The sequence below is a fragment of the Mus pahari genome, chromosome 2 (assembly GCF_900095145.1).
Source record: "Mus pahari chromosome 2, PAHARI_EIJ_v1.1, whole genome shotgun sequence".
NCBI classification, from domain to species: Eukaryota; Metazoa; Chordata; class Mammalia; order Rodentia; family Muridae; genus Mus; species Mus pahari.
In genome coordinates, this window is record NC_034591.1 from 5,467,001 (window position 1) to 5,478,157 (window position 11,157).

Consider the following 11,157-nt stretch of genomic DNA (forward strand, 5'->3'; position numbering starts at 1 on the left):
GAGGAGTGTGTGAGAGTGGGACTGGGAGGGTGGGGGTCTGCATTCAGGATGTAAAGTGAATAAAAAGAAATGTTAACAAATTACAAAAAAGGAAAAAATTCCTTTATTTTTCTGGATTCTTTATTCTTCCTTTCCTACAAAATAACAAAATTATATGTAAAATGCAGAATATGATACAGAAAAGGAGCTGAAGAACTGTGATGGTTGAATGGGAATTGCCTCCATATGCTCACTTATTTGAATGTTGGGCTTCCAGTTAATAGAAATGTTTGAGAAGGGTTAGGAGGTGTGGCCTTGTTACAGGAGGTGTTCCATTGGGTATGAGCTTTGAGCTGTCAAAAGCCCAAATCAGGCTCAGGCTCAAGCTCTCTCTGTCTCTCTGTCTCTCTGTCTGATTATGGATCAGATAAATACAACGCTCATATATGAGATTCTCATAAAATAAATAAGGGAGAAAAAATCAAATCAAAACAAACTTAATTTGCAAACTATTGTTTTCGTTCAACTAGTAAAATGAATCCCCAAAGACAAAAGCTTAGTTTAATCAGATAGAATAATCCAGAAAACACCCTTATTATTTTCCTCTCAATCTTTTTGATTTTTAAAGGATGGGGCTAAACATTGAACCCAAGAGCTCGAATGATAGCGTGCATATTATTAAGTTTCTTCTCTTTCCTCTTTCAGGATTTTTAATGTGGATTTTTAAACCTAACTAAGATGGATTCCACACAATAATTTCAATTATCAGGTATTTCAAAGGCATAGAAATGTACAGAGAATACCATAGCTAACTCTCTAAGCAGTGAAACAAATCTGCCCATGCCTGAAGTCCTGTGCTCTTTCCTGCTGAGGAAATTATGGTTTTCTTTCTTTATCTATAAAATAGGGTCAGGTAACTTATACCACAGGATTTTTCAGGACTAAACAAAGTACTTGATCTTAGAATACTCCTAGTGTTTATTTACTAAATGTCCAGTAAGTGCTAGTTATTATTATAACTGCCACCCAGTACAACAAAACATTACCTTTATATTTGCTTCCTACATTTTCTTTCTCCTCTATCCGTCTTTGAGCCTTCTTTCATTTGAAAAATAAAATACCGGGACTGGAGAGATGACTCAGCAATGCTCTTGCAAAGGACCTGAGTTGGGTTGATGGGTGGCCCACAGTCAGCTTTAACTTTACCTACAAAGGATTCAAAACCCTCTTCTGGCTTCTGTGGGTCTCTGTACACACACACACACACACACACACACACACACACACACACACAGCATGCACATACAGAGCACATATACACATAAATAAAAATAGACTTTAGGAAACTAAACAAAGACTAAGAATAATATGGTAAAAGTTGAGGGCTTGGGGGAAAGCTCAGTGGGTAAAGTGCTTTCTGTGCATGCAAAAGAACCTGAATTTATACTCACAAAATCCAGATAGAAGCTGGGCATGTTGGGATGTGTCTGAGAACTGGAAGAAGATGGAGAAGGGACAGAAAGAGCCAAGGGACTTTCTGTAGAGCTGGCCAAGATGAAGCTTGAGCTCTAGGTTTAGTGATAGACCTTGTCTTCAAAAAGAAGACAAGGAGAGTGGAGAGTGACAGAGGAACATATCCAAAGTTGACCATTAACCTTCACGTAGGCACACACACACACACACACACACACACACACACACACACTTGTGAGTGAGCGTATGCACGCACCCCCTCCACAAAATTAAAAGTTCAGGTAAAGCTCTCTTTATACTTCCTCCTAATTTTTCATTCTTTTAGGTGATAATTAAATGAAATCTGCTCATATTTTAATACATAAAATATATTGATAAATAAATTTAATACATAAAATATACTGCACATAAATTTAGTGTGATTGTTTTCCTCACTGAGTGGAAAAAATTTCCCAAGTGTTTCCTGTGTCGGGTACCTTTCTTTGTAGTTGGGTAAAATGGCATAAACATGTCAAATGAGATTATGTAGAAGGTGCCTACACCTGCAGCCGACTTCAACTTGAGTTAGTGTAACAGGGAGCTGCAACCTAACTAAAGAGCATATTCTTTAAACAAGTATCTGAGATTGGCAGCCTTTCCAGCCAATCACAGGTTGTAAGCTAAATTTGGCAAATGCTGTGACCAATTTCTCTCTCTCTCTCTCTCTCTCTCTCTCTCTCTCTCTCTCTCTCTCTCTCTCTCTCTCTNATTTGGCAAATGCTGTGACCAATTTCTCTCTCTCTCTCTCTCTCTCTCTCTCTCTCTCTCTCTCTCTCTCTCTCTCTCTCGTGTGTGTGTGTGTGTGTGTGTGTGTGTGTGTGTGTCTTACAGATACACAGCATTAGTACAACTATATGTAACAGTACCATTCAGAATATTGGCATATTATGGAAAATGGTTCATTTTGTCCTGATATTTATACCAATGAATTCATAACTTATGTGTTTTTGATAAGTTATCCCTGTAGAGGGCTGCAGATGCAATGTTTGCAATTAGGCTATTCCTATATGTCATATCATCTATAGTCTCAAAATGAAGTCTCTGATGCTTCGAGGTGGACCTCTCTGGTTTACGGTGCTATTTGGTTCATAAATATTTATACCCCTTAAATAAATTCCACTAAAATTAATTTGTATAAAGAGTTTCTTTAACATATAACATTATTTGTTTCATTTTCCCTTAGTATTAGATATTTAGGTTTCATTTACCTTTTTTTTTTGTTTGTTTGTTTTATAAATAACATTGATGAAATGTTGGTGGTGACATTTTTATGTGTGTATCTGATCCCTCTCCCACGGCTGAATTGTTTGACAAAAAAAGAACACAGAGAATGCAAATGATACATAATGGTTATAATAAGACTGTACAATAATTATGGAGAATGTGAAAACAAATTCTGTAAAAAAAAGAAGAAGAAGAAAGGAAAGCAAACAACTGTCTTGCTATTAGTCTATTAGAAAGCCTCTGCCAACAGCTTTGGTTTTGTTTTAATCAGGCTCCTTCAATAAACCCACCCCAACTGCACACCCTACTCTCTCCTCCCACACCTGGAGACCAGCTACTTACGGTGAGTCTCCAGGTTTTAAACATTGATAAAGTATAATTGCACTTCCTCAAGTCTCTTAGTATCCTCTGAAAATACAACTTTAATATCGGTATAGCTTTACCACAGGAAGAAGCATAATTTACTTAACTATTACCCGTTTGGGGGCACTTAGGCTATTTCATTTTTAATTAAACAACAGTGAGTGCAAAAACTTGCTCTCCTTAATCACTAGTTCTTAGATGGCTAGAATTAAAAATGACCAGAAAGACAGAAATAACATGAAGTTGGGTGGGTAGCGAGGTGGGGAGGATCTGGGAGGAGCTAGGGGAAGGGAAAAATATCAATATATAGTATATGAAAAAAATTAAATAAAAATTTAAAAAGCTAAAGGCGTACACATACTTTAATAACTTTAAGTTTAGTCTTTGACAATTTCAAATATGTTTATAATGTGCTGTGATGCCTCTCACTTTTCCCTCCTTTATCTTCCTCCCCTTCCTGTCTTCCCCTACAGGTCCCTTTCTACACTCAACGCTTGTTTTTTTTTTGTTGTTGTTNTTTTTTTTTTTTTTGATTTGTCACCACCTGAGCATAACCAGACACATCTGTGTCAACGTGGGTTGGTAGCTAGCCAGTAGAGCCTGGTGGGCTCACTTCTGGGGACCCAAGTGAACGAAATAACTGTCCCTCCTCCAGAATTCATCAGTAGTCAATAGTTCATGCAGGAGAGCTTCGGTCCCCTGGGACCCATGATTTCCTGTTAACAGCCCAGTGCAGTGGGCGTGGCTGCTGCGATTTCAGGACTTTGAAGGCTATGTGGTACTTGGAGATAGCCTGAGGCAGCGCTCCTCTTTATCTTCCTTCTGGCTCTTATATTTGTTTTGTCTCCTCTTCCATCATGCTCCCTGACTGAGTAAACATATTTTAGTATGCTGTCTAATTGTTTTCAAGAATATCCGCGTTCCGGAGTGCATAATCCACACACACATTTTCTAAAATTGTTCTCATTTCTAGATTCATGTAGAAACACTTTCATAATATTTCATTCTACCTGTATAAAATTTATATTTCAAACATTCGCTACTTGAATTCATACTTACTAACATCGGTCATTTAATATTGCAATCTGGTTTACTTGCAAAAAGAAAAAAAAAATCTATGTAGAAAGCATGCCTGTAGCTGTGGTGTTGTTGATGTAGTTCTGTGATTGTTGTGTGTTACTGAAGTTCACCTCTGATGTACCCTGCACAAAAGAAAAACAATGTACACCTAGTAACTCTAAGCTGTTTAATCCTTTAAGAGGAAATTATTAATTGAGAGTTACAAAGAATGCTACTTAGGCAAATATGTAATTTAATCTACTTATGTTGACTAAAATGGGCTTTATTTTAATAAAGTGTTTTTAATTCATAGACATATGGTTAGTTGTTGACAAAGATAATATAAATTTGGCTCACATAAATTCTTGATGGATTAAAGAATAAAAAACAAACAAAGGAAATAAAAACCGAAGCGATAACAGAGCCTGTTTGGGTACTCCTAAACCGTGAGTGGAAGAAAACTGAAAGGAAATGTTTATATATTTGAGTGAACGTATTTACTCTGTTGCAGACATGTTCAGGTCCATTTATATTTAGTGTGTCAGTTGGGTCAGAGGATCCTTGAGCTCCTCCCATTGACATGTCACTCTTCACTGCCTAGTGGTGGGGTCACATAAAATAGACCACCACTGCAGCTTTTGTACAGGATAAATGCTTTCCCAGAAGCAAAAAGGTTTGTTCGCCAAAGGCAACACATCTGTATGAAATAATACCTAAATCAGCAGGAAGTAGGTTTGGTACCCCACTTTATTCCCATCTACTGTGAGGCAGGCACCCTTCCAAGAGCTTTGTGCACATCAACTTAATTAACCCGCATGGCGACCTCACGTGGTGGCTACTGTTATCATTTTCATGAAATAGATGAGATAACCCGAGCTCAATACTACAAACCCCAGGTCTCTTTCCTCTCTGCCATTTCAGCAAACCCTAATCTTGTAGAAATTCACTCTGAGGTTACCAGGCGTGGATCCTTATAAGAGACATCCCTAGGGTGTCGACAGGGTTCTAGAGAGGAGCAACACCCAGGAGTCTCTGGTCTCTCTGAATCCCTCTATCTTGTCACAAGGCTCCTGCGCGGTTGGCAGTGCCACCGCTCCACGCGTGCAGGGCTGGGCCTCAGCCGCAGCCCGCGCCACCTGCTCCCGGCTCCCGCGTCCCCGCCCCACGTCCCGCCCCCGCGCCGCGCCCGCGTCCCACGGTCCCTCCCTCTGGCGTGACGGGAGCACGGGCGCCGGCTGCCCGCGCTGCGAGCGGCCAAGCTGTCAGCGGGCGGATCAGCCCAGTTGAGCTGAGCCCAGAGGAGGCAAGAGCACGGTCCTCGCTTCCCGGAGCCGGAGCCGCGCAGCCTCCTCGGCCGAGTCCATCCAGTGCCGTGATGCTGCTGCTCGCCCTGCGGCGGGCGCGGGGCAGGGGACGGGGTCCCCGCCGCGCGCGCTCGCTGCCCTGGAGCCCCGCCTGGATTTGCTGCTGGGCGCTCGCCGGCTGCCAGGCAGTTTGGGCTGGGGACTCGTCCTCCTCCGGCCGCCCGCTTCCTGCGTGCCAGGAGGTGAGCAGCATCGGGTCCCCACTTGGAGTTTGCGGCGGGGTGTGGGGTGGGGCGATCTCAGGGACCCTGGCTCAGAGTGACCATCACCTTTTTCGGGTTTGGAGGACAGGGGTGTTCGTTTTGCCTAGGGATGAAGTTGCTCGCCCTTGCTAGCTGGCTAGGAGCGGGTGTAGAGGCTTTCTGTCTTTCTGGTGGTGCATTTCTCTCCGTGCTGGTGTTTGGGGGGGTTTCTGAAGGACTTTGCTGCGCCCCCTTTGGAGAGCCAGGTCTCAGGACCTGGGTTTGAGAAAGAAATTTCAGGAAGGGGAGGAGACTGGGGAAGCCCTGCCCCATAGGATTTAGAAAACTAAGGCTTTATAGCTTTTGAGAGACCTAGATACTCACCCTCCCTCCCCTGATTTCACTGCTCCCCTGTCTCCACAAATGCTTTCATCCAAGCCTCATGCTCTCAGCTTTCAAATACAGAACAGTGTGGTCTCTTGGCATTCTGGCAAGGCATGGATGTGAAGAAGGCAGAGAAGAAAGTACTTAGGAAAGAGGCGGGTTGGTGATGTAGAAAATTAGAATGGGCAAAGCGAATATGCTCCTTTGGGGAGGTTCTTCACCTGGTGGAAGTCCTGAAGCTGTGTACTTTACAGTTTTAAGATTACTGCTGCTTTACAGCCAAGAAGGATAAATTTTGGGTGATTAGATTTTTCTCCTGCTTTTGGGAAAACGAGACTTACTGTGCCAAAAATTTACAGAGGGTGTCACTGGAAGTTGCTTTGTGTGTTTATCTTTTCCTTTAATGCTCCAGAAAGTGTGTTCTCTTAATGAAAATCAATGCGGGGAAGGAAGTAACATTTCTGACCTACTTTGAGTGATCCTGTTGGAGAAGAGGTGAGGCACACACGCTGTTTTAAGGAAGATTGCTAGGAATTCAGGTGAAGGGCTCTTTATATGTATCCAGGAAAAATAGGTTAGCCATTAGCTCCTTTTGAGAAGAAAGGCAAGATTCTGTTTCTGTGCATGCTGGAACCACTTCTGAATTAGAGTATCCTCCTTTTAGACACCATCCATCATCCTGGGTTTTCATCTCCCTCTCTTACAATACATGCCCCAGGACAGCCCACAATGATGGAAAGTCAGATGGCAAGCTTGGGTGTGAATATGCAGCTGTACTGTAGCTGGTGAATCAGGGCAAAGTCTTGGCAAACAGCTGTGCATAATTTCAGCGTGTGCTAGTATTGGTTCGATATGTATCCTGACACTTGTCACCTGGGAATAGTCCAGTGTATGGGGTTCTATAGAATTCAGCTTTTTGGACATCCACAACTTTTTGTGGCAAGATAAACTTTATTGTCCAGTTGCCCAGGCACAGTTTATAGAACATGTTTCTTTAATGAAGTGAAGTTCCAAGTTCCTTGCAACACTAATTATTAGTAGTGAAGAATCGAAGAATCTTCTTGAAGTGGAAAGGTCAAGGCCACTAGAAGAGATGCTTTGATATATATATATATATATATATATATATATATATATATATATATATATATTCTCTAACCCAAGCTGGGTTCAAACTCCTTATGTGATGGGTCATACCCCAAATGCTAGGATTACCAGTATAGGTCACCACACCCAGTGGTGTGGATGAAACCTAGGGCCCCTTTTATTCTAAGCAAGCACTCTACCAACTGAGCCACATCCCTATTTCTAGACTATAATCATACAGAACTGCGGCAAGGCGATGACAGAATGTACAAGAAGGTGATGCTCATCCCAATTCCAGCCTCTCATTGTCTTTGTTTCAGAAACTGTATGTGGTCCAGGCTTTTTGATCTTAATTTTGAATTTTTCCCTTTAAAAATGAAAAGAGACAAAATCTATAGGAGGATGCTACTGAGTCAGCCTCTGGCTAGTTTGTTTCTAGAACCAGTCATGCACAGATCTACTTATGTTCTCCCTGCAGACTGTAGGCAGCGGGAGACTACGCACGGTGGGTTAGAGGCTCCACTGGAAAGAGAAGAGGCCTCCCATGGTCACAAGCTGATTGTCCATACCCAGACTAGCCAGCTGAGCTAATTTGTATTCTTGATCATTGTTTTAGTCTACCATTATTTTGAAGAGGAAAATGAGGGGGTAAATGATACTCAGGCTTTGAGGGTAAGGACTTCCTGTCTGGGGATGCCAGGATATAGGGGATAGAGATAGCTATTAAACCACGACCATAAGCAGAATAAAGTAGCCATTTCTTGTCTATTCTGATTGTTTAACCACTTGTTTTCATGTCCATACTACAGAGGGACTGGATCTTGCCTCTTTAGTGCTGGGAGACACGATGGTCTGCTCAGTCCTGGGTTTTCTTACATTAAAGGGAGCCATTGCTGAACAAAATGGACAGCAGCCTTGTGAGGTTCAGAAAGATCAAGAACAGCTAAGATCGAGGAGGCCTTTAAGGCTGAAAACTAAAGCCAGGTCTTAAGAACGTGAATGTTATTAAGGGGGTACAGAAAATCTGTAGGGTACTCAACTTCAACCTTCTATCAACATTTTTTATAAAATAAGCCATGTTGTTACAAAGACTGATTTCTTTCCTTGCTTACTTGAAAGAGGAAAGAAAAGACCGTATAGAAAATTGGCCTGGGAGGCACCTGAGGATGATTGCCTGAGATGAGACAAAGGGGCCTCCAAAAATATAATTGGGCTGTGGGTAGAAGGTTCACCTTAGATTTGTGGCAAATTGGACTCTGAAGTGAGGTTCTAAGTACAGCACTATTAGAGTCTTTGGATGACGGAGGGGAGGTAAAATGATTGCTTTTGGAAGTTCAGCTGGGGACCAAATCAGTGGGAGGAAGTGCAAGCACAAACAGGAAGGGTCAGTCTGGGAGGGAGGAATAAAAGTCAAGCCCATGAGCCATAGATGAAGGCCGTGGATAGGATGCGATGGATGTTCTCAAGTGGAATCTGGACAGGAGAGCTGTATGGAGTTATTTAGGGTTTTGTATGTGGAAGGAAACACTTTTCTGGGGTTTCATGTGTTTGTTTTGCCCTTGCCAACAGACTCTAATCAATGACCTATTTCAGTATTAGGATGTGTAATATATTACAGGAAAAAAATTGTATCAGTGTGAGAATTGTTTATTGCTAGATTAGTGGAGTTCAATGCTCATATTTCAGGAAGAATCTAGGGGGAGACTTCAAAGGCCCAGGCTCATAGCCTAGGCCAACACCTGTGAATTTGAGTGAGCTTTTTGACTAATTGACTAATTGGACCTAATAGGGCAGCCAGAGGAAAAAAGTATCCAGGCCAACAGATGACTCAGAGTTGCAATGGAGATATTAAAAGGGAGCTCGTGAGAACAGAAAAAGAACAGAACTAAGTGGATTATGTATATGTTATTTAATTTGATAATTGCAACCAGAAGATCCTTGCTTGAGGGCTCTAAAAGCTGGCACAATATGATTCTACTAGTCTCCGAATTTTTAGTGAATGATGACTTTGGCTAACAGTTTTTATTCTACCAACATTTAGTGAGTTTATATTAGTTTGCAGGCACAATATCATGATAAGTATTACAAAATAAATATAAAATAAAGATATATGTAAGTAAGGATCAGGCAGATATGTAAACAAGCAGTTACAAGTAAGAGTCTTGTTGCCAGAAGAGAGAGACAAACGGCCCCGGAACCCACAGGGAAAGATTGGAAAAAGCACTGCCAAAGAGGTGAAGGGGCCTGAAAGGTGAGCAGGAATTTGCCAAGAAGATAAGAGCCAGATGTGACCTGACCCTGGCTCCTATGAGGGAAAGGCATTTCAGGTGTAGAACACAGAGATCAAAAAGCAGAGGGAACGTAAAGCTGTATTGTGTTGTAATTGGGTACAGCTGAAATACAGTGAGTGGCAAGACACTTAATGGGCAGTGGATCTGAGAGGCACAGGAGCCTGGTCATGAAGGGTCTTAGGTCAGGCTAACATGGTCTTCATTTGATAGGTTGCCAGGAGCAAGAGAAGGATTTAAACATTAGTTTGGCAGTAAGGTGGAGGCCAGATTGGAAGAGTGGGACACGGAAAGAGGTGAGACCTCCCTGGAGGAGACAGTAACAGGGAGAAGGAAGGCATCAATTCAGGGGTAGCTATGGAAGTGGAAAAAAACAGGTGATTATGTTGCTGGTGGCTGTGCCAGGGTGGGTCTACCAGAATCGAGTGGGATGGGTTGATATTAACTAGCAGGTAAGGTAGGGGTTATAGGATAGGATAGTGATAAGCCTTCCAGGATTTGGGAAGTGCTTGACATGTCCAAGTTTATGTAAACCAGAAAACAAGTAAATGAGGCTCTGGTCAAATGTCCTGGGTGACGTCATATTGTCATTGAAGGAGATAGGACAGCTCTGCTTTCACATAGTTATCAGAATGGCTCCTGCTCAATGTGCCTCTGGAGGTGAATTTTCCATTTCAAGTTCTCATGCTCAGAGCCACTTTCCATGTTTTAGGCAAATGTCAGCAAGTATTCACACCATCAATATTTACAATGTAAAATCCAGAGTTGATAGATCTGTGAAGTGTCATGTTTTAGCACAGGATGAAAATAGGAACACTCAGTGCAGATAGTGGCACACTTTCCTAGTGTGGCTTTCTTTAGCAGTGTCTTAGTTAGGGTTTCCATGGCTGTGAAGAAGCACCATGACTAAGGCAACTCTTATAAAGGCAAACATTAATTTGGGGCTGGCCTACAGTTTCAGAGGTTTAGCCCGTTATCATCACTGTGGGAAGGAAGGCAGTGTGCAGGCAGACGTGGAGCTGGAGGAGCTGATCTAAAGGCGGTCAGGAGGAGACTATCTTCTTTAGGTAGCCAGGAGGAAAGTCTCTTCTGAACTGGGCAGAGCTTGAGCAGAGAATCCTCTAAAGCCCACCTACACGGTGACACACTTCCTTCAACAAGGCCATACCTAGTCCCAAAAGGTCACATCTCCTAGTAGTGCCACTTCCCATGGGCCAAGTGTATTCAAACCACCACAAGGAATGTTTGGAATTCTTGCTTTTGATTGTCAGAAACCTGTCAAGGTCTGTTTGTATTTTATTTTCCATGGAATGAACCACCTATACCTATTTATTTATTGTCTTTGTTAATATAATATTTTAGTTTTAATGTGTATAAATGTGTGTATGTGTATGTGTAGTTGTCTGTAACACACACACACACACACAGTACTTATGTACCAAGTAATTGTAGTAAAGTGATGAAAACCATATGGCCTCTTCTCACACTGAGCTTTATAATCTTGAGAAGCAAATCCCAAACAAACCCACCATCTTAGTCAGGGTTTCTATTCCTGCACAAACATCATGACCAAGAAGCAAGTTGGGGAGGAAAGGGTTTATTCAGCTTACACTTCCATACTGCTGTTCATCACCAAGGAAGTCAGAAGTGGAATTCAAGCAGGACAGGAAGCAGGAGCTGATGCAGAGGCCATGGAGGGATGTTCTTTACTGGCTT

The 11,157-nt window shown here is 42.2% G+C and overlaps 1 protein-coding gene across 2 annotated transcripts in view; it reads left to right on the forward strand.

Moving 5' to 3' along the window:
- Positions 1-5,343: 5,343 nt before the first annotated feature.
- Positions 5,344-11,157, forward strand: part of Kiaa1324l (KIAA1324 like) — a 190,637-nt gene continuing 184,823 nt past the window's right edge. The window contains exon 1 of one of the 2 annotated variants that reach the window (XM_029535634.1): positions 5,344-5,683. Coding sequence is in view for 1 of the 2 variants with exons in the window: in XM_021189956.2 (XP_021045615.1) it covers positions 5,513-5,683 (171 nt within the window). In the remaining variant the exon portion in view is untranslated. The remainder of the gene's footprint in view (positions 5,684-11,157) is intronic. The other variant, XM_021189956.2, reaches the window with a different exon arrangement.